This window comes from Pelophylax lessonae (assembly GCF_965119305.1).
Source record: "Pelophylax lessonae genome assembly, chromosome: 3".
In the NCBI taxonomy this organism is placed as follows: domain Eukaryota; kingdom Metazoa; phylum Chordata; class Amphibia; order Anura; family Ranidae; genus Pelophylax; species Pelophylax lessonae.
In genome coordinates this window covers 74115493-74140170 of record NC_138770.1, presented here as the reverse complement: position 1 = coordinate 74140170, position 24678 = coordinate 74115493, and the positions used below count along the sequence as shown (strand labels likewise).

The 24678-nt window shown below is 41.9% G+C and overlaps 1 protein-coding gene across 1 annotated transcript in view; it reads right to left on the bottom strand.

Moving 5' to 3' along the window:
* The window catches only part of HADHA (hydroxyacyl-CoA dehydrogenase trifunctional multienzyme complex subunit alpha), a 62154-nt gene that overhangs the window by 5031 nt on the left and 32445 nt on the right, over positions 1-24678 (bottom strand). Inside the window, exons 6-18 of the mRNA XM_082251148.1 lie at positions 24602-24678; positions 23535-23637; positions 23286-23408; positions 21843-21961; positions 18028-18084; positions 13214-13323; positions 12114-12248; positions 9486-9657; positions 9308-9394; positions 4266-4406; positions 3158-3226; positions 2590-2785; positions 1082-1196 (exon numbers count right to left, since the gene is read on the bottom strand). The exon at positions 24602-24678 is cut by the window's right edge and continues 43 nt beyond it. Of these exons, the coding sequence (XP_082107274.1) occupies positions 1082-1196; positions 2590-2785; positions 3158-3226; positions 4266-4406; positions 9308-9394; positions 9486-9657; positions 12114-12248; positions 13214-13323; positions 18028-18084; positions 21843-21961; positions 23286-23408; positions 23535-23637; positions 24602-24678 (1504 nt within the window). The remainder of the gene's footprint in view (positions 1-1081; positions 1197-2589; positions 2786-3157; positions 3227-4265; positions 4407-9307; positions 9395-9485; positions 9658-12113; positions 12249-13213; positions 13324-18027; positions 18085-21842; positions 21962-23285; positions 23409-23534; positions 23638-24601) is intronic.

The window sequence follows — 24678 nt, the reverse complement described above, 5'->3', positions numbered from 1 at the left end:
CACGGGGGCAGGGGGGAACTGTCAGTGTAGCTGGAAGTGCTTTGGGGTCTCAGCTCACAGTCTACAATGATCATAGTACAGGCAACCACAGTAAGTCTACATTTCCACTAGTGCAAATTGTCATGCGACTTGGAACACACAGTCGCATGACAAGTCACTGCCCATTGATTTCAATGGCACCCGTTCCCATCTATGTGTCTTTGAAAATCAGCGACCTTGAAAAAGGTACCTGCACTACTTTGATGCAACTTTGATCCAGAGTGTGTAAAGTTGGATCAAAGCTGCACTCAAAGTCACACTCTAGCCTAGTGGCTACGTTTCCACTAATGCGACTAAGTTGTGCGATTTAGAGTGCAACTATGAGTGCAGCTTTGATCCAACTTTACACTCTCTGGATCAAAGTTGCATTAAAAAGGTGCATCAAAGTAGTGCAGGCACCCTTTCAAAGTCATTGATTGTCAAAGTGGCACAGATGGGAACCGGTGCTATTAAAATCAATGGGCTGTGACTTGTCATGCGGCTGTGTCCAAAGTCGCATGACATGTCGCACTAGTGGAAACAGAGCCTAAAACTCATTACTCACAATGATAATGAGCAATAGAATGGATCTGTATCCTTCTAAACTTTCAAAAATGTTCCTTTGTACCTTCTTTCATATATTGCGCCGGTCACATATATTTTAAAACATGTAAACAAAAATTTAAAAAATGCTACAGGGCTGCTGTGGAGGGGGTTGCAGGAGGACAGTGAGGGGGCGGCAAAATGCACCTTCACCTAAGTAGACAAAAATCCTTGCATCGACCCTGTATAGGCAGGGGTGTTTCCTTAATGTTGCTGTGTTTGTTTTTTTTGTAAAGCTGTACATAATACTCAGCATACATTTCATGTACTCTTATCAGCATTTGATGCAAGCACTATATAAATCAAAACCTAAAATGTCAGACATACATTTCATTTGTTGGCAAGGAGGGCCAAGCACTTTTTTATACCCTTGTACAGTCCCTGAACTTTTCTTTTTTAGTTATAAGCTGCCAGTGCTGCTGCAAGTTCTTTAATTTTATCACATTAGGACAAGACTTACACATCAGGTCTTGCCTGCAGCTTGAATTTTTCCAGAAGTTCCTCTGTACCGGAGTTGATGGCTCTGTCCTTCGTTCCCTGCTGGTAGATGTAAAAACCTTTCCCGGATTTACGGCCTGCGACAAAAACACAAGGATGTTCAGGACCTGCACAAGGCTGCTTTCACAAAAGTAGAGAAAATGCCAATTTCAGGTGGGAAACTAAGAATTCCACAACAAACTGGGTTTGACTTACTAAAACTGGAAAATGCAAAATCTGGTGCAGCTGTGCATAGAAACCAATCAGCTTCCAGGTTTATTTTATTTTTTTTTTTTTGTCAAAGCTTAATTGAACAAGCTGAAGTTAGCTCATTGGCTACCATGCACAGCTGCCCCAGATTCAGAGTGCTCCACTTTTAGTAAATCAACCCCCACAGTGTAGGAGTCTCTTCAGAACAGAAACTATTTCTATGTAGCTTACTGGTCTTTCATCAACAATCATTTATAGCAGCACTGTACCAGTATGATTGACGGACTGGAGGGAGGGAGAGGGTGAGAGAGAACAAATCTGTAAACAAAAACCTGGAACAAGCACCTAAAGTAATAAAATCATAAAATGTGAGCATACTGAGAATTTACATTTCATTAAAGCGAACGTTTCAGCTAAAAATTATGCAATACCTTATTTACTCTTGCCTCCCCAATATTAGAAATCTGATTTTATTCTTTTTTTATATGTCAGGGCTTGTCAACGGTTTTAATCTTTTGATTCTCTCCCCCTTCCTCATAGCCTGTCTAGGCAGGAATGACATTTCAGCTCATTTCTGCAGCCTCTCAGGAGGCAGCAAGCAAAACTTGGCGTGATCTGCTCCAACACTATGGCAATGTATAAACTACATGTCCTGGCACCAGATCTCACCCCGCGAAAGGTGACCGATCTCATACCGCATCATCAGGGAGCTGGCTGCAGGAAGCAGTAGGGACAGCCAGCTCCAGATGAAGTGAAGAAACAGGATGGTGCAAAACTGCCTGTGCAGTAGCAGCAGACACTGCAAGATTTGCTTGGCTTGGAAGTATGTTTACTCATTAAAAAGCAAAAATAGTAAAAGGGGAATTGAACATTTTTACCCAAGAAGGGTGAAATGTCCCCTTTAAGCACTACCAAACACATTTGCAAGGCAAGAGGAAGACAATTTGCCTGATATCCTGTTCTCTCAGTTCACACCAATGTGTTGGTGTGCAATGAAAAAACGTTGGGACACCCTACATTTTTTTCGCAGCCTATTTTGGCCACACTGTAATGCATGGCAGCATGCAGAAGCATATAATAACATTAAGAAATGTAATCACTTCATTACGCATAATGACCTATGAAAAGAATGTCCCACGTTATCATCATTCCCCATCTGTTAATTTAACACACAGAGAAGTCTCAGTACCTACAATGTTAGCAAAATAACAGATTTGTAAACTAATAAATAATAATAAACTAATAAACTAATTGTAAACACCACAGTCTCTCCGAACTTACCCAGAAATCCCTTCTGCACCATGGCTTTCAACAATTCAATGTTTCCGCCACCGAAACGCTCGCCAAAAGCTTTTCCTAGATCTTCTGCCACATGAGCTGCCACGTCAATCCCCACTTCATCAGCCAGAGTGGAGGCGCCCACTGGGAACCCAAACCCAGTGGAGAGAGCATCTAGTTTCTTGGGAGCAACCCCTTCCTGATAAAGAAAGGATTACAATTTAGAGGAGAGATACACACACACACACACACACACACACACACAGAAAAGAGATTATATATAGAGAGATATATAGAGAGATATATATATATATATATATATATATATATATATATATATATATAGATAGATATATACACACACAGAAAAGAGATTATATATAGATATATATATATATATACACATATATACATACATACACACACACACAGATAAGAGATTATATAATATTATATATATATATATATACACACACACACACACACACACACACATACACATACATATATACATACACACACTATCAACCTAATCTGTAGAGCAGATATATACAAAGATTATTTGACTGACCTGCAGAACTCGCACAACTTCTGCCATCATTGGGCCCAGACACCTTGTGGTATAAAATCCTGGACCGTCCTGAAAGTGGATTACACAGTAAGCAGGTATAGAAGTAAAAATCAGAACAAGAGCATAAGTGCATCATCTTTCAGATGTAATTTAAAAGTATATAACCTGATCTAATCTCAGATCTGGGCAAGCTGGGAGTGGAGGGGGTTATCCTGAGCTAGCCTACAATTTTTCAGGAGCTGGCAGTATAACCCATAGGTTAAGACCAAGAAAAGACTCCCTCAACGAAAAAAAAAATAAAAAAAATTACAACCGGGGAATTAAGGCACCCCCATCATAATTTTTACAGTATCTTTCAGATTCAGGCTTTCAACCACAGAAATCATACACCTACGACATTACGATACCTACGACCCCTGTAGTTAGAAAAAAAATAATAATATGTTGTTCTAACTTCTTAGCATTTACTAAACATGGAGACACCAGTTTTGGATATTTTTGATCTTTAGAGCTATAAAAAAGAGAACATGTTACTTTCCTTATTACAAAGGACATACTGACACACAAGGTATTTCAACTTCTGAATGTGTAAAAAGGAATATAAACCATTACAGGGATTTGTATTTGCATGGAAGTGTACTCTCAGGAGCAGCATATGTGTATCAGCATGAAGCCAGGGGGAAGACAAGGCAACAATGGTCACTTGTTAAGGACCTCTTAGCATTGACATTGCTCCCTGACTGTAAAGAGATAACCGAACACATTAGGGCTTATAAAAGGTCTAAATTATAAAATTACATTTTCCTTCAAAAGGAAGAAAAAAAAAATATTCTGAAATTATCTGACAAATGAGGTCTTCTACAAAGAATAGTCAATTTAATGGATATTGTAACCTTTTAATAATATATAATGTTCTCCTCAAAGACCAGTCGACACAACCCTAACCCTTTCGAGTCTATATCGTTTTCTCCACTTACCTCTTTGCATGGAAAGAGGTTGAGCTCCAAAATGACAAGAATAAAACAGGTTTAAAAATTCTGAAATTCAAAGTCCGCCATTCCCCTTCCTTATCACTAGGTGGCAGGATGCATCCAAATATAAAACTCACCTTCACCACAATGATGACTTTGCCCTGCTTCAACCCAACAGCCACAGCGGAGGCTGCTGTGTCCGGGGAGGTTTTATCTGTAGTGATGATTTCTAATAACTGCATCTTATCCACAGGGGAGAAATAGTGCATTCCTATCACCTGTACACGAGAGATGGGAGCAGATTACATCTCTATAAACCTAAAAGGTATATGGTTAATCAGAAAGAATAAAAATTAACACGTGAATCGAATTTCAGACAGACACTCTAAAAATTCCAGTAGTGATGGGTTTGGGGAAAAAAAGCAACAAAACCCACCAATTTCACCACACAAAAGGAAACATTTCTAGCTTTCTCCACAAAGGCATTGAAATCAAATTGCCTGGGTTCATTATTTCAATAGGTTCACTGGTCTAAAATACAGCTACCAATAATTGTAGGGAGGAATCCCATATACCTTTAAAGCAAAACTAAAAGTATATCATTTTTAAAGCAAACATTGTATTTGCAATTTAAAATGTGTGCATTCATGAATATCAGGGTGGATTTGATTAAATCACTAGAAAAAAGACACGATTTAAATAATATTTAAAGAGCAACTGTCATCTCTGTCCCGCAGCAGCTCCTCCGACTCGCTGTTTACTTTAATGGGATGGCTGGTGATGCCACGGTGACACAAGGTGAGGGACATGGCGGCAGCAGGCAAGTGGATGCCCGTTAACAGGCGCTGGCAATATGGATCTAAAAATGACAGGTGCTCTTTAAATGTAAAGACTAATTCTTGCTGGCCTAAAATTGTGTGAATGCATCAATGCAGTGCGTGTTCTCAGCTTGCAGAGCTTGGATTCAATGAAAGCGTTTACCAAAAGTGTAAGTATTGCAGAATAGACAGCCTCATACTAAATAACTAAGCTCCATTTCATGCTGAATATATTATTAATGTATACTAAATAGAAAACTATGTTTAGATAGATTTTTACTCCAAAAGCATTTATTAAAATAAATTTGTTAAAAAAAAAAAAAAAAAAAACAATCCAACTTAACCACTTAAGGACCAGGCCTATTTCTGACACTTGTTGTTTACAAGTTAAAAATCTGTATTTTTTTGCTAGAAAATTACTTAGAACCCCCACCCCACATATTTTGTTTTTTTGTTAGCAGAGACCCTAGAGAATAAAATGGAGATCGTTGCAATACTTTGTCACACCGTATTTGCGCAGCACTCTTACAAACGCAATTTTTTTGTATTTTTGACTTACCGTAAAATCCATTTTCCTGATGTTCATTGATGGACACAGCTTCAGATCTTCATAACCATTGGGTATACTGCCCCCTACAGAAGGACACCATGGGCAGTCCCAGAGGGGTAATACTTCCTCTCTCCGCTATAGGCACTCAGTTTTGTTACAAGCAGAGTCAGAAAAATTACAACTCCACAGAGGGGTGGGTGCTGTGTCCGTCAATGAACATCAGAGAAAACGGAATTTTTGTAAAATCTTAACTGTAAAATTCCTTTCTCTGAGTCCTCCGACAGTCGCCGCCTCTCCATATTCGTCACAATGGGGTAATTGGCTACACCTACGGAGCAAAGGCCAATTACCCCATTGTGACGAATATGGAGAGGCGGCAACTGTCGGAGGACGTAAGAGAAATGGATTTTACGTTGAGGCAGTCAAAAATCCCATTATCTCTTTCGTTCATTGACACAGCTTCAGATCTTCATAACCGTTGGGACGTCCCAAAGCAGCGTTAAACTTAAGGGGTGGGAACAGCAAAAAAAAAAAAAAAAAATTCCAAGGCTAAACAGTAGCCAACCAGGCAACCGGAACTCAACCAAAACAACTGGAACCCACCTGAAAAAAACAATACACCCTCAAAGAGGATCAGGTCCTTTCAACCGCATCCTACAAAACGTTGTGGCTAAAAGAAGCATCCGCAGATGCCAACACATCCACTTTATATAGAACTTTGTGAAAGTGTGCATCGACGACCAAGTGGCCGCCTTGCAAACCTGCGTCACTTGATGCCTGATGACGTAAGGCCCAGGAGGCACTAAGCGCCAGAGTAGAAAGTGCCTTGACAGGGAAAAAGGGAACCTGACCCTTGAATGGAATAGGCCTGAAATCACCGTCTGATCCATCTGGAAACGGTCGCAGAGAAAGCGGACAACCCTTCATCAGGCCCATCTGTGAACACAAAGAGAAAGTCTGACTTCCTGAAAAAGACTCTGTAGCTGTCAGGTACACCCTAATTGCCCGAACCACATCCAAGGCATGCAAGCCAGTTTCCTTCGGATGTTTTGGCCTGGGACACAGGGAAGACAACACAACGTCTTCATTCAAATGGAAAGCAGAGACAACCTTTGGAAGGAACAGACAGGGGGAAAGAACCACCTTATCTCTGTGAATCACCAGGTAAGGTGAACGACAGGTTAACGCCGCCAGTTCCGACACCCTGCACGCAGAGGGGATAGCCACCAAAAAGGCCACGTTCAGGGACAGCGTAAGCAGGGGAATCTCAAAGGGAGGCTTCTGGCGGACCAAAAGCACCAAATTGAGGTCCCAAGGAAGCAACGGAGCCCGCACTAGAGGAACCAAATTTCAGACACCCTGAAGAAAAGGTATGCACCAGGGAGTGTGTGGCCAAAGGTCATTGGAAGAAGACCGCCAAAGTCGACACCTAGCCCTTGATGGTACTCCAAGCCAATTTCTGTTCAACCCCCAGTTGAAGGAGACTCAAACCACGCAATGTACGTCTTTCACTTACAATGGTAGATCCTCCTAGAAGTAGATTTCCTAGCTTTTACCAGTGTAGGAATCACAGACTCAGATAAAACTCTATCCTTCAGCACCTGGCATTCAACAGACAAGCCGTCAAAGCCAGCGACTAAAGCAGGATGGTCCTTGGTACAGCAGATCCTACCTGAGAGAAAACTTCCAAGGAACGTCGGTGAACAAGCGCACCAGATCGGCGTACCAAGCCCGGCGAGGCCAGTCCAGAGCCACGAAGATGACCGGAATCCCTTCTGCCTTGATCCTGTGTAGAAGTCTTGGCAGAAGCTTGAGAGGAGGGAAGGTGTAACTCAGACGATACTGACCCCACGGGGCCACCAGCACGTCTGTGGCATCTGTCAAAAGGATCCCTGGACTGAGCCACAAACCTCTGCATCTTTCTGTTCATCCGAGACTCCAACAGATCCACCTCGGGGGTGCCCCACCAGAGACACAACTGATGAAACACCTCCAGATGAAGGGAGCACTCCCCTTGGTCCAATTCCTGCTGACTGAGGTAATCCACTTGCCAGTTCCCCCCGCCCCCCCCCCCCCAGGAATGTGTACGGTGGAGAGGGCTGGAACGAACCGTTCTGCCCACCTTAGAATGCCGGCTACCTCCAGAGCCACCAAGACACTTCTTGTGCCCCCTTGGTGATGGACATAAGCCACAGCCGTGGCATTGTCCGATTGAATGCGCATTGGACAACCCTGAAGACAATCCGTCCAATGGTCCAGACACAGCCTGATCACTCGGAGTTCCAAGACAATTATCGGTATTCTGGACTCCTTCAGCGTCCAGATCCCCTAAGCAGAATGCTTGTTGAGAAAGCCTCCCCAGCCAGACAGGCTGGTATCCATGGTGACCACTGTCCAATACAAGGGGAGGAAGGATTTGCCCACCTGAAGCAGCGGAGAACGAACCGATTGTCCAGAGACTGCGGAGTCTTGTTCCCATTTGGTCAGAATCTCCCTTTGCAGGGACCTCGTACAGAACTGTGCAAACGGAACCACCTCAAAAAGGGAGATACCATCAGGCATGGCACCCACATGCCAGTCCGGAGGGATGACCATCTGTTGGACAGGTGAAAGAGGACCACCTGCTGAGTAAAAAATTATCAGGGTTATGACAGCTATCTGCTGCTATAACACTGGCATTTAACGTCAAAGTACCAATTTAAAACTGCGGCTGGTGGTCCGGAAGTGGTACATTTAAAAATAAATAAAAATTATTTTAAGTGGCAATCGATTTTTATCCACCCTGTATTAGCATAACCTTTTGCATGATCATTCCATATTATTCATTCCACCTTGCCTAGCTTCTTCCTCTGCATTAGAGAGAGGTAATTAGGATGAATGTACAATCTTTGGGAAGTGACATAGCCGTTCAAATTTTGGAGGATTTTCCTTCTTTGCCAGGAATTGAGCATTTAGTGGGCAGTTTCTAACCCCCCCCCTCCCCCCCACCCCCCAGGTTTTTGCTCTTTTATAAGCCACTGGGACTAGGTGAAGCTGTGTATACAGAGGATTGTATCGTGAAATGCAAATTTTTTACTTCCGAATTCAGAGTGGATTTTTATACAGAAATAAATACTTTTTATTAGGGATTTGCACTATGGTTCTTTCCTCTTGCCTCCTATATGATTGACACCACGCTGAGAGCTGCTGGGAGCCATGGATTTGGAGCGTACGGAGAGTGGCAGCAGTGCCCCTTACGCGCATATAGAGTCATCCTTTAATTCGTGAGGTCCATTCAAGGATGTGAGAAGACACCCATAGGTGGGGTGAAGGGCACTGTGGTGATCAGAGGCAATTACTAAGGAGCTTCGGGTGTATAGGACTGCACTTTTTTTCACGGACATTGAATCATTTATATATAATTTGAATGCACTTTATTGAAGGAGAGCGCTGCACTTTGGGACTATATTTATTGAAACCGGAGAGTGCAAAATCTGAGGCAGCTCTGCATAAAAACGAATCAGATTATTGTTGATTCTTAATTGAACAATCTAAAGTGAGAAGCTGATTGGCTACCATGCACAGCTGCATCAGATTCTGCATGCTCCATTTTTTGTAAATCTCCCCCACAGATTTAAAAGTATGCAAGCATGGACTATTTTAATATTTAACTTCAGAGAATTTTAAAATTCCAGTGTTAACTTAACAAATTTTCTAATTTTAGCACAAAAATGCTCTTGCTTTTCCAAGGCTTAACCAAAGCTAAACAAACTTCTCAAATAATAACAGAATTCTATTGCTTTTGAAAGGTATAACAGAACAGCGGACTTACCTTGTCCGGTCTTTTACTGGCTGCAGCGATCTGGCCAATTGGGAGGGCGGATGTGTTACTGGCAAATATACAGTGAGGGGGGACAACCTGCGGACAACAGGCAGCCAGTGTTATAAAGAGGCCAAAGCATAGATACATATATAACAGACGTGTACATGGAGTGGGATCTGAAACTCACAGCCTCCACTTCTTGCAGCACTTTGTGTTTGATTTTAATGTCCTCGAAGACGGCCTCAATCACCATGTCTGCTGTCTCAAAGCCCTTATAGTCCAGCTGCCCTGTCAGGTTACTCATAACGCTGTCTCTCTCAAAGGAGGTCAGAGTCCTCTTCCTTACCTTGTCATTCAGGCTGCAGGGGGAATCACAATGATATTATATAAGGCACACAGCAAAGTGTGCTTAAATAATTAAAGTGGACGAGTGCCCGCTAAATAAATAGCAACCAATTTCTTGAAGGGAAAGAATAGGGTTTTGGATACTTTTAACTTCGGGCTTTTAAGGCTTAAAATGGTTTAAGTTGTCATAGCTTCATTAAAAAGTAAAATCTTGGGAATAAATAAATATATATATATATATATATATATATATATATATATATTTTTTTTTTTTTTTGTTTACCTGCAAAGTAAATGCATAATGTGCTATTATGCAACGCATAACTAGCACATCATGCGACACCTGCAAAAGAAGCCCGCGTCATCCCCGCTGGAGGGTGCATCCATCTTCGCCCGTCTTCGTTCCGGGTCTGCGGCTGTGCTACTGGCTGGAGCCCTGGGACGTTACTACCGCGCATGCACGCGGGAGCGTCCGGTCGCAGCACAGGGCTCTGAAGATATGGCACAGGCGGCCATTCCTTCAGAGCATCTGCGCCGAATAGGTCATCGGCTGCATGCAATGTAAATATCTCCTAAACGGTGAAGGTTTAGGAGATATTTACAGTACCTATAGGTACAAACAGTGCCCGGGGGTTTACAATTACTTTAAAGCTCCATTGCATCCACTTTATTTATGACTGGAATGCATCACCTCATTACGAAATAAGCACACCCCGTGCTATGCTTATTAGAATGTCTATTAAGACATGTCAATCTTCAAAGGAGGAATAGATAGTACTGACCATTACCTATGCAGAAGGCTGAGAAATACCATGCTGCATGTTTGTGTGGGAGTTTGACAACTGCAGGCATAAAAAACAGTTTCAGCCCTACAAGCAGTGCCAAACTAAACAAGTTCAGCAAGTGAAACTGGACCTGCACGTGTCTGGTCAACATAGGGATCTAAACAATAGAACCCAGACACAAGTGGAGGAGAATCACTAAAAAATAAAGAATTGCCAAAGTCCTAGCATGCCTTGCCAACTTGAATTAGGACAGGTTGGATCACCTTGGACTTTGGCAACATGTACAGTGGCGGAACACTGCTGAGGATCAAATGCTATATGTAGGAATAATGTTAATCATTAACTAGCCATAAAAGAAGGGACAGTTGTAGCCTACACTACCAGGAGCTGGAAAGATGCCGGATATAGAAAGGTGCCTCATTTGCCGCACCTGCAATCAGATTATGACGCAGCATTAAGTAAAACTAAAGTCTTTTTTTGTTTAAAAATATAAAAAAAAAAAAAAGACCCAGACAGAGGTCCATCTAACTCAACAAATGAACAAGTTATACTTAACTGCTCTGTGTAGTGGTTTTGCACAGAGCAGCTCAGATCCTCCTTCTCCTGGCCCCTCCCACCTGCTGAGTGCCCCCAAAGCAAGCAGCTTGCTCTGGGGGCACCTGAGCCAACCCGCTGCTCTGTGTCCATTCAGACACAGCCTGGACCCACCCCCTCTCATTGGCTCACTGACTTTGATTGACAGCAGCGGGAGCCAATGGAACCTCAAGACAACCAGGAGGGAGAGTCCCAGACAGCCGAGCCTCTTGTGCAACATCCCTGAATATGTGTTCCCATACACACAGCATGCCTACAAAAAAAAATTTTAAAAAATATTTAACTTTTTTTTTTTTCTTTAGACATTTCCCAAGAGAACATGGCTGACTCAAAGGTTTTTTTTTTTTTTTTTACAAAAATCAGACACTGTCCTAAGTGTCTTTATTAACATTGCAATTAACATAACATTAACAATGCAAGAAGGCTAGCATGTAAACCCTTAATCCTTTGTTAGGATAGATCGTGTTAAAATCTAGTTGCAAAAAATGATGATGATCTGCATGCGGAATACAGTCAGGGTTAATTATTGAAAAATGCAACTGCCCTGGCCCCCTCAAACAATTGGTAGGATTTTCCTTGCTGTAGGGTCCAGAACAATGCATAAAAAAAAAAGTAAGCAGCACTTTTTTTTAATATTTGAAGTTATGCTATGTGACTAGGGACATTAATAAAAATATAAAAAAGTAGGCGCTTTATTATTTAGCACTAATGTGTAAATACACTTCACAACATACACGATCACTTAAAGCAATAAAGTGTAAAATAAAGGCAGCATCAGTATCCCCCCTAATTCACTCGATTAATTTATAAATAGCCATTACACATCCTGCCTTTTACATGGGAGGGTCCCCATGGTGACCGACACTCACAGTATAACATTGCACCATGAGTGCAGGGCACTGTGGGGCATCATTGAAGACCACTCAGTCCACAGAGAAGGTGAAGAAGACCATTGCTGGATAGCAAAATTTTAAGAAAAATGTTACCATCTTATGCACCACCTTCCAAACCTAGAGGTCTAGCATTTACCTGTATACTGGAGATGAGAAAATTATCAAAATGAGGGTGTCCGATGTACAAACTTTCCTTACCCTTTGAAGACCTGCTGCTGTCCTCTGCCCAGACCTTCCACCGTCGTATCTTTCAGAATGGTCTTGACACCTTTATCCACAGAGACCTGGGCGATACCAGCTCCCATTAGACCAGCTCCCAGGATGGCCAAGTTTCTGGAATAGGAGGGAAGGAAGGTATAAAACTTTATGCACTGCTGTACAGTACAATAATTTTCCTAACTGGAGGTGTACAGCAATAATGCTAATCACACAGCTGGATATACAGATAGAAGGAGTATAGACACAAAATACAATTACTCAAAATGTATATTGCTGAGAGGTTACACAAGTGTTTCCCGTTAAAGCTTGACTCCAGACAAGCTGCTAAATACACATACAGCAATTTCACCTGCCAAATGATCTGGTATTTGGGTCCATCCAGTCCTGGGATTTACTCAGCTTTTGACACAAGGCACAGACCTGTCTAACAAGACAGTAGACCTGATTTTTCTTTGCTTGAGTTCAGTAACACAGGTCTTGTCCCATCCCCAGCCTGTGATTTAATAGTTAATTCAGAGAAGCAGCAGATGAATGAGCTCTCTGTCACTCTGCTCTCTCCTATTACCATAACCTTTTAACATATGAGGGCTGAAGCACAACTGATTGGCTCTTTGTATGGCCAGTGGATCACTTTCATTAGAAAGCTCACAGATAGCTTGTAGAGCATATGTAACCCCCCCCCCCCCCCGGCCTTGCCACTGCCGTACGTGGGTAGAAGAGTTACAGAATAAGTCTTAAGCTGGCCATAGATTGTTCGAATCGAATCTCGGCAGGGACCAGTTGATATTCTAATTTTCTATGGGCAGGCCGATTGTACCAAATGTGATCGTTGTACAACTTGGGTACAACCAGCTTGTCAGATTTTTCATGTGAATATTTCCAGTGGCTATAGCTGCTGGCAAAAAAAAACACTGTTCTCCCGGCAGGGACAGCTCCCCCCAACCCTGCCGGAAGAACACAGTAGCGCCACAGCCAGTGCCAATTTCCTGCAACTGAAAGAAAATTGTATGGTCTATGGCCTGCCTTACATACAACTTAACTGTGGAAATTACAAATAGCTTTTTGAATCAGAGACTTACTTTACTTCTTTCTGGGGAGCGCCAAATTTATTCTTTTTGCACTGAACCTGTCCATGGTAGAGTCCAATCAGAGCTTTTGATTCGCCGGTCATTGCTAGCTCTCCAAAGTTCTGCAAGAAAGAGTGAAGGTGAGAGGCAGCCACATATCAGAACTGGGCAAAAGGACAATACTAATTCGCTATGGATTGTGAAAGGGTAGGAAAAGACAAGTTAGTGTGCAAATATATAGGTACAAGACAAGGACAAGTCAGTGTGAACATTTACAGGTACATTCACCCCCCTGCATCAACTGACAGTAGCTGCCTTCAGACCTTCATGCATATACTCTAGACGAAAGAAGCCCAACTAGCGGGCTCTCAAAATACAGTATATCTAAATCTCGTTTGGATAAATCCAGCAGCATTTTCTTGTTGCATTGAATGTGTATAATGGTCCAAATATACGGTTTCTAAATGTTTAAAGCTGCACTCCAACTAATTACCCAGCTACAATAAATATCTGAGCTGTTAACCTGCTAGAATATCGCACTCTTCTTAACCAGTTTTAAGATTAACACACTCCTGCCACACTGCATAGCCAGGAGATTGACAACACGTTATCTGTACAGGTAATAAATACAGCAGTGTCCCCCCCCCCCCCTCCTTGCACATAGGCTGTTGACCAGATAGTGAGCAGAAACACATTGATGAGGCCAGCCCTGTAATCTTGCTAAATAGAAGCATTTTCACAGTGTTGGGACTAACAATCATTTAAAATGCACTGAAGATACTCAATATGTGTTGCTGTGCAGGAGATAACTGGAAGACATTGTAAAAAGGTTTTGCCGTTAGCTAGCCACCTTCAAAAACTAAAAATACATATGCAGCTTCAGGAGTGTTTATCATTTTCTTATCGCTGAATTATGACACTCAACGCTGCCATCTACACACCTGACATGGGTATACCAATGTAGCAAACTGACAAAAAACAGGTTGACATAATGGCAGAGTATGCTCTTAACCTCCGGAATGGTAATGGCAGTGATAAGCGACTTATAGTAGGACAGTGATAGTGTGGTGGGCAATCTGGCGCTAACAGACCCTTCCTGGGAGGTACACCAACCGACAAACAATAATAGTGACATTTATACAGTGATCAGATAGAATACTGTACAATATATTAATGACACTGGCAGGGAAGGGGTTAACATCAAGGAATTAACTGGGTGCCTAAGGCCTCTTGCACATGGTACAGATGTTTGAGCTTCTGCTTTTTTGGAAGAAATTTTAGGTGTTTGTTTTGCGTGCATTTGCACGTATATGCGTGTTCGCGTGCACAATACTCTTCTAGATAACTTCTTGGGCATGACCAGGACGCTGGATCATACTGTACTTGCTTAATTCGCGCTCGTGGCTTTGTATGCGAAAGCCGGAGGCGAAGAGCACATATACCAAACGCTGGAACCCTTTAGGGTCCTTTCACATGGTCCGTCTCCATCAGCGGACTCCGTGCTGCTCAGCAGGGATCGACCCGCCGATCCCCGCTGAGCAGGCGGATGACAGCGCTCCGTCTCCGCTCACTGTGCGGAGAGGGAGGTGTCAGATCCCAGCTGTTCTCTATAGGGGATACTGATGAGAACGGACCGCCTGCCTGTTCTTATCCGATCCCATCAACTGGACGGATGGAAAATAGGGTTTCCATCCGTCCGGATTTCACGGACAGGATTGGACCCGGATAGCAGCGGGTGTCAGCGGACATGTCTCCGTTGACATCGGCAGCCCCATAGGGATGCATAGAGGATCCGATCAGGTCCGCCCAAAAAAAACTGACAGGCGGATCTGATCGGATCGTTCGTGTGAAAGGGGCCTTAGCGTCAGACACTTGCATTGATCAATGCGAGTTTTCATGCTTTCTTTTAAATAAATGAGAAATTTTTAACGGAATTACGCTACGTGGATTTATTTCCTTCCTCCCATGTGATATATCCATATCTGCTCCTATGTGATGGGGGTTAACATACAGTGAACTTTGGACCTGCTTGCTGGATTAATACATTTAAAAAGGCGCAATAGCTGGTTTATAATTTTACCAGCCACTTCCATCAGGTGAGTCAGTTTGGGGTGATCTGGTGAAAGAAGCACATCGGGTGTGGTTTTTTTTTTTGGCACATTATATTGCACAGAAGATTCGTTGCACAGAATATCTTCACTTTCTTGCACCTTATTGAATTTGTGGGAGTTGTTCCGCACTTTATTTTTTGGGACCCTAATAGGAATTTTGTTTCATGGACATTGCTTGTGAAATTTTGTGATTTTTATATATTTATCTAGGTTTAACAATTTTTATGTTATGAAATGTTTTTTTATTTTTTTTATATATTTTGGTATTGATTTTTAGAGAAAGTTTTTATAACCTAATATTATCCCACTTTTTATGAAATTTGATTATGGCACTTGTCAATTTGTTTAAAATAATATAGGATATACTGAATGGGTAGGTAGATGTGCACTGATTTATATTTTGTTTATTCACCTTCTAGATAAAATCCATGCATATTTATGCTCAAGCGCATATTCGCGCAAAACACTGACCGACAGCACAGATTTTCTTTTTTACTGAGAAATACTCGGCGCTTGTATACGCTCCTGTGTGCACAGGCAGATTGTAAATAATGGGCTACATGTTAGCTCAGTTTATAAAAAAATAAATAAAACAAACAAAAAACACACGCTTCTGTGCGCTTTTTCAAGTTGCAGTGTGCCAGAGGACTAACAAGTGTAATGTGTTAATTTGTGCTGCTTTTACTAAAAGATCTGGCTGTTTTTCCTCCCTACTTTGAGTGCTGATCTGTGTACAGAGCCCTGTGTGTGCTGTGATCGGCTACAGCTGATCAGCAGGTCTCAATTATAAATCATTGGCCGGGATCTGCTAACGAAATCCTACTGTACACAGTCAGGTTGAAAAAGGACAGAAAATTCCATCATCTAGTTCAACCAATTAAAAAAACAAAAAACAAAGATACACTCCCATATACACAATCCTATACCCACAGTTGATCCTGAGGAAGCTGAAAAACCGCAGCAAAGCATGATCCAATTTGCTACAGCAGGAGAAAAAAATTCCTTCCTGATCCACCGAGAGACAATCGGATATTCCCTGGATCAACCTTACCTATAAATGTGAGTACCCAGTTATATTATGTACACCAAGGAAAGAATCCAGGACTTTTTTAAAGCAATCTAGTGAGCTGGCCAGAACCACCTCTGGAGGGAGAGATAATCTATTCCACGTTTTTACAGCTCTTACTGTGAAGAAGCCTTTGCGTATTCGGAGATTACTTTTTTTTTCTCCAGACCACGGGTCTCCAAACTGCGGCCCTTTAGGCACCATCATCCCTCCCACTGATATGAGGCACTATTCCTCCTACTGACACCAACAATGGGGAACCATTTCTTTCACTGATGGGATACTATTCCTCCTCCTAATAGAGGCACTACACCTTCTGCTATTGACCACCAACCCTGAGGTATTTTTTCTGACTGATGTTGAGCCGAGGACATTTTCTGCCCCCCGCTGGCCACAATCCTGCCCTCCTAAAATCTGAAGGACAATAAACTGGCCCTTTGTTGAAAAGTTTGGAGACCCCCCTGCTCTAGACATAAAGAGTGCCCCCTTGTCCTCTGTGATGACCTTAAAGTGGATGTAAACCCTCACATATACCCAATGAAATGATAGATAAAACAAATCTTCCTACATAAGTTTTATTTGTATATCTGCTGTCTTCAGCTTTCTACACTGTTGAGAAAGTGAACATTGTGCTAGAATATTTTCTTCCTGTTCCAGCACGGTGTGGAGTCTTGGCATACACTATGTGACAGCTGATTGGAGGAAAGGCACACACCACCCTTCACAGCACAGAGCTGTGCTGTGAATAGACCAGTTTCTCTGCTAATCTATCTCTATGCACCCACCCCGACACAAATTTCCTGCTGCTTTTATCTCCTGAGTAAGGGAGCTTGTCAGAAGTTATCATGCGGATGACAGAGGAACAGACTTGGGACTAAAGGCTTTGGAGTAAACACCACAGATATATGTGCCCAGGTCAAATTTCATGAATGGGGTTTACATCCACTTTAAAGTGAATATCTCAATGCCAAGATCACTATATGAACCCCTTAGGTATTTGTAAATGTTGATCATATCCCCCCCTTAATCTCCTCTTCTCAAGAGAGAATAAATTCAGTTGAGCTTCTATCAGTTTTAGTTGCCCTTTTCTGCATTCTCCAGTTCCCCGAAATCCTTTTTGAGAACTGGTGCCCAAAACGGAACTGCATATTCCAGATGAGGTCTTACTAATAATTTGTACAGGGGCAAAATTAGATCTCTCTCCCTGGAGTCCATGCCTCTCTTAATACAAGAAAAGATTTTGCTCTCTTTGGGAACCGCAGCTTGGAAATGAAGGCAATTATTAAGCTTGTGATCTACCAAAACCCCTATATCCTTCACCACTATAGATTTCCCCTGTACTACTTCCCCTAGTATGTATAATGCATGCATATTCTTTGCCCCCAAAGTGCATAACATTTATCAACAATAAACCTTATTTGCCACATAGTCACCCAATTAATAAGTGCACTGAGGTCAGCTTGTAAGTTGGAGACATCCTGTAAGGACGTTATTCCACTGCTACTCTAGCCAGTGACAGTACAAGTTAGCAGGGACCCAGGACAGAGTGCATGACAGACATGTACGTAATCCAACCTGCCCGTGCCCCTATCCACAGTAAAATGTACTGTGGGAGGGAAGGAACTGGTTAACTTAAGCAGACACATTACCTGCGACTCTGAAAGATAGCCAGCATCAGAACCCTGATCCAATCCAGTCTTCACCACCTAAGAGAGAATACAGAAACAGTGATGTCAACTGAACTTCGAAAGAGAAAATTATGCTTTTCCCCAATATATATATATATATATATATATATATATATATATATATATATATATATATATATATATATATATATATATATATATATATATATACACACACACACATACATACATACATATACATACACATACACACATATATATAAAAATAATGAAAAATGGAGTAGAGACAGATCTGTATGTAAAACCAACAGATAGTAATCAATTTTTGTTATACTCAAGTTGTCATCCTCCAGCGGTGTTTAGATCAGTGCCCCTTAGTTAAATGACATGTGTGAATCGCATAGGGAGTGAAGCATTGGTGAGACAGGAGCGATTATCAGAGATGCAAAATAGGCTTGCAGATAGGGGTTATTCGATGAGAAATTGAGAATCCGGAGTCTGGAAATGGGCAGGAGAGTGAAAAGGCAGAATAAGAGAATTCCTTTTGTTTTACAGTATCATTCCCACTCTGCACAGATTTAGTCGGTGATTAAAAGACAATGGACAATCCTAGCAGAGGCTTTTCCAGATATTGAGGAGTTTAAATACCCTCCTTTATCATCCTATAGGAGGGGTAGAACTATTAGAGATATGATTATTAAATTGGAGATTCAGAGTGAGAAAGTGAAGGGAGTACCAACGTTTTTTTAGGTCCCAAAAGAAGTGGTTCTTTCCCCTGCTTATCTTGTGTTCGATGCTCCAATATGATCAAGGGCACTTCATTTACACATCCCCATACAGAGAAAACTATTGACATTAAAGGAGTTTACACATGTCAGAGTACATATGTGGTTTATATCCTTAAATGTTCAATTGGGTTATGTAGGGGAGACCACCCAAAAAATTAAGGACATGATATCTCAACATAAATCCTCTATCCGTTCCCCATAGTCTGAATACCAGTTGCTAAGCATTAGACAGTGTGGTCACACTGATGCTCAATTAAGATTTATGGTAATTGATCACATACCACGACTGAAGAGAGGGGGACATAGGGAGTTAAAGTTACAACAGAGGGAAGTAAATTGGATTTCACGACTTGATACCATTTATCCTAGAGGTTTGAATAAGGATTATGATTTACACCTTTTTTTGTAAATATTTAATATTTTTTTTTTTTTTCAGATGTGTATATGGATGGATATCCAGTAACACTGTTGTATTATATGTCTCCTGAATATTAGCCTCTATTTTTCTTTGAGTGAGGACTATCCAGGTGATGCTATTTTCCAGTTGATGAGAGAAGTTGCTATATAATGAATGTGATTCACATCTGATTGTAATTCTTGCCATTCCTGATGAAGGATCTTAATGGATCCGAAACGTCAACATTTTTGTTATTTTGAAGTCTCCTTTGTGAGTATTTTACTCTTTTAATATACAAGGTGCTGCAGATTGGATCACGTGTGTGTGTGTGTGTGTGTGTGTATACAGTACAGACCAAAAGTTTGGACACACCTTCTCATTTTTCGTTTTCTTTATTTACAATTTTCATAGTCATGAAGAGTCACACTTCAAGGAGGTAGTCACCTGAAATGGTTTTCACTTCACAGGTGTGCCCTGTCAGGTTTAATAAGTGTGATTTCTTGCCTTGTAAATGGGGTTGGGACCATCAGTTGTGTTGTGCAGAAGTCAGGTGGATACACAGCTGATAGTCCTACTGAATAGACTGTTAGAATTTGTATTATGGCAAGAAAAAAGCAGCCAAGTACAGGAAAATGAGTGGCCATCATTACTTTAAGAAATGAAGGTCAGTCATTCCGAAAAATTGGGAAAACTTTGAAAGTGTCCCCAAGTGCAGTCACAAAAACCGTCAAGCGCTACAAAGAAACTGGCTTACATGCGGACCGCCCCAGCAAAGGAAGACGAAGAGTCACCTCTGCTGCGGAGGATAAGTTTATCCGAGTCACCAGCCTCAGAAATTGCAGGTTAACAGCAGCTCAGATTAGAGACCAGGTCAATGGCACACGGAGTTCTAGCAGCAGACACATCTCTAGAACAACTGTTAAGAGGAGACTGTGAATCAGGCCTTCATGGTAGAATATCTGCTAGGAAACAAGCAGAAGAGACTTGTTTTGGCTAAAGAACACAAGGAATGGACATTAGACCAGTGGAAATCTGTGCTTTGGTCTGATGAGTCCAAATTTGAGATCTTTGGTTCCAACTACCGTGTCTTTGTGCGACGCAGAAAAGGTGAACGGATGGACTCTACATGCCTGGTTCCCACCATGAAGCATGGAGGAGGAGGAGGTGTAATGGTGTGGGGGTGCTTTGCTGTTGACACTGTTGGGGATTTATTAAAAATTTATTAAAAATTGAAGGCACAAGACTGAACCCAGCATAGCTACCACAGCATCTTGCAGCGGCATGCTATTCCATCCGGTTTGCGTTTAGTTGGACCATCATTTATTTTTTAACAGGACAATGACCCCAAACACACCTCCAGGTTGTGTAAGAGAGTGATGGGGGGTGCTGCGCCAGATGACCTGGCCTCCACAGTCACTGGACCTGAACCCAATCCAGATGGTTTGGGGTGAGCTGGACCACAGAGTGAAGGCAAAAGGGCCAACAAGTGCTAAGCATCTCTGAAAACTCCTTCAAGACTGTTGGAAGACCATTTCAGGTGACTACCTCTTGAAGTGTGACTACAATTTTCATAGTCATGAAAATAAAGAAAACTCTTTGAATGAGAAGGTGTGTCCAAACTTTTGGTCTGTACTAATTTTATATATATCTCCATCTAGATAAGATAGAGACAGATATACACACATAATAATGTATACACAGAGATATACACACACCTAATAATGTATAGAGATATAAAATACTGCAACTAAAAGAAATGTTTCACATTTGACTTGAATGTACCTCGTTTATTAAAGCAAACTGACCATTTTGGCTTGGTGCTTGACCTCTTCCTTGTGGCTATGTAGACCACTGATTCAGGCTTTGCTCACCTTCCCACTAGCTACAGAGTGTAAGATGGTAAAATCAGCGCTAAGTGGTGGACTAGACAAAGACCAAGAAGAGTCCTGGACACTTTCTATTCCAACATATGGCACAACAAATGTAACAGAGTTCTGGCTACCCTGGATGGAATTGTACAGTGTCAGCCTGTCAGTGAAGATCAATTATTGGACAGGTGCAACACAATCAACTGAACCTCCTAGACCTCTGGTGCCCAACCTGCAGCATGGGGGCCACATGTATGCTTTTGGAACTTTTTCTGTGGACGTTGAGGGCTCTGCAGACAGTCTGTGCTTTGGTGCTTACATCAAGCCTGTAGCTTATTTCTTTCACACTCTTATGTTGTCTCGCCTTTTTCTCTTGCTTTACATTCTCTTTTTTTTTTTCTTCTCATCTATTACAATGAATCTTGCTGAGAAAAAAAAAAAAAAAAAATCAAGTGTGCCACAATGGATTTGTAAGGAGGCATCACAAATGGAAAGCGCTGATTTGTAAAGGGGATGTAATAGCAGTGGTCTCATCTAATGTGTCCTTGGTATATGACTTGCCCCAGTCCCTAACAATTCCTCTAACAGAATTTCTTGTAGACATGCCAGCAGGCTCTATCTCCTTTTGAACATCTGCAGCCTCTGACAGATTTCAATAGTATTATATAAATATATATTATTATGGGCTACCCTTTGGTGATAGCTGCATTTAAGAAGCCCTATAACAAATAAGTTGACCACCACTGGCCTAGACATGCATACCTCAATGATTTTCAGAGGAGCTGGGTACAGGCCCTTTGTCTGTTTCCTGACTTTATTCTCCACAGTCTTGTAGATTTGCTGCCTTACAAAAGCGATGGACATGATATAGTCTGTGATCTCTGGAAAGAGGATGGCACACGTCACTCTTACACATGAAACATACTCAACAGATAATACATATAAAACATACACAACAGACAGTATAATATGATACAATGCAACAAGCCTACCAATAAAATTCCAATCTTTACCACCCAGACTTCAAGTGAGACAACAAGCCAACTAGTGTTCTTATAATAAGAGATCAAAGCAGGCCCCTTGTTTCGCTCTTATTCTTATATTTAGGTTCTTCTTCAGATTCTTAAAGCGGACCTTCACACTCTCAATCAACATTAATTTGTTAAACTTATTCTACTAACAATAGGAAATGGATAGAAAAGTATATGTTTACATTTCTTCAGTTACTTCCTGGTTTCCACGCCTAGGCAAATGATTTCATACATCCCAGGAATCTTCAGTATGGGAGGAGGGGGCTTTCTCAGCTAAGCACACTCTGCTGCTTGCATGCCTGAGCCAAGGGCAGGAGGATTGCAGAAAAAAATGCTACCTGAATCATCTGCCCTTACTCAAGATGGCCACAGCCAGAAATGCTAGGGGGGAGTTTTCAAAGCACAGAGACCTGGATGGATGGGTGAGGGTGCTTTGAATAATAAACATGAAAAACTCAACCTAAAAGGCACATTATAAAAAAATAAAATAAAGTAAAATAGTCCCTCTTCGCATAAACTTAGCACACAAAAGGTTTGCAAACTTAAAATTCTTTTAAAAAAAGGTTACCCTAGTAGAAACAAGGGTTTTCACGGGGAGTCAATTTACTAAAACTGGAGAGTGTAACATGTGGTGCAGCTTAAGGGTCCATTCACACTAGCGCGACTTGTCCGGCGACCAAGTCGTGGTTGGTCGCTCGCCATTGAATAGTACAGGACCCGTTCTAATAGGAGCGACACAAGTCGCTCCGACTTAGAAAAAGGGTCCTGTACTACTTTGGGGCGACCTGGAGGCGACTTGAATTGACTTCAATGATATGAAGTCCGTGCAAGTCGCGCCGAGGTCTCGGTGCACGCTGTGCACCGCGACTTCACAGGTCGCCCCACCAAGTCGTGTCGCCCCTGTCTGAACGGGGTCTTAAAAAGTTTTGTTTTTTTGTCAAAGCTCAACTGAACAAGTTGATTGGTTACCATGCACAGTTGCACCAGATGTTGGCCTTTAACAGCATGTCAAATCAGACAGCCTGGTTGTACTCAAGTTATTTGATCAACCGGGGTACATTCAGTCTACCCATGCATAACTCAAACCATCTATGGCCAGCTTTAGTTTGATATCAGAAAGAATCAAGACTGTGATAACCAAAAGCTTCCAGGTAAGCGCACACCCAGTTCTTACTTGCTATCAGTCCCTTCTTCTTCTTTAGGGAGATTTGCTTGTTGGCGATCCCTCTAGCAAAGCCCACAGCAACTTCTTCCAGATATTCCATAGTCCGTTCATCAGGGCTTTTCAAACCAGGTCCTGAAAGAAGTTAAAAAAAAAAAAAAAAAAAAACGACATGTCACAAGGCTTGCTGCTCTTCCCAAGGTCCAGAAACTGTGTGATAGCTGTAATATAAGAGGCCGCAGGTTTGTCATGAGGACTCACCCAGTGGATCCACAAGTTGGTCTACAAGACCCATCTTCTTGGCACGGTCAGCACGAATGTTCCTGCCAGTCAGCATCATGTCAAAGGCAGCAGGTATGCCAACCTTGGAAGAAATGACAAGAAGCATTACAACAGGTACAGACTTCTCAAATTTAAAGATGTCCAAAAAAATTGGATTTTTGACTTGCCTAAAAAATCCCTTTTGTGGAGTACATTTACAGGACACAAGAGAGGTAATTCTTAGACTATGGGGTACAATGCTCCACCTACAAGTGACTGACTGGAAAATAGCAAAGTTTGGCACAACCTACAATCCCCAACACTTCCCCATTGCCTGAGCTTTCACAGGAAAAAGGGAGGAACCCTAACTTTTATATAGTATGTCTGAGTAATGATTTGCTTAATCCACCTAGCAATTATGAATTGAGAGACAGCCTGTCCCTTTTGGGAGCCTTCAGGCAACACAAATAGGGTGTCAGGTTGAGGAATCAAGGCTGCGGGGTAGACATGCACAGAACTAACCACATTCAAGCAGTGGAGAGCAATCTCCTTAGGATGTTTTGGATGCAGACAAAATGAAACACTAAGACCATTTTAGGCAGGAAGCATAAGCATAGTCTTAACACAACCTTGTCCTTATGAAGCACAAGAAAAGGCTCCTAACAGACTAAAGTCATAAACTAAAATACCCCCGAATCAAGGCGATACCCACAAGTAGGGCAACCTGATGTGACAGGAGAGGGAGAGAAATCCCTCAAATAGGTTGAAACTGTGGTCTCAATGACCAACACCACATATAGGGCACAAGGAGAGAGCATACTGGTGGGACAACATAAAAATTACCAGGGCCTTTGATATCTGCCCATAGTTTCAATCATTTTTATTGTGTTTTTAAAACATTTCAATAGATACAAAAACATAAGAAGGGAGGGTAAGGAGAAACAAGGGTAGGCAGGGAATGTAACAATGCAAACATTCGTAACAGGAACAAGTCAGAGTGCAGAGAGACATCATTCTTATACATAGTTTCAATTTAAATCAACATAGCCTGCATGACAGACACTTACCATCTTGGGCAGCCTCTGAGTGCCCCCAGCTCCTGGTAGCAAACCCAGAAGAACCTCTGGAGCACCTAGAACCGTCT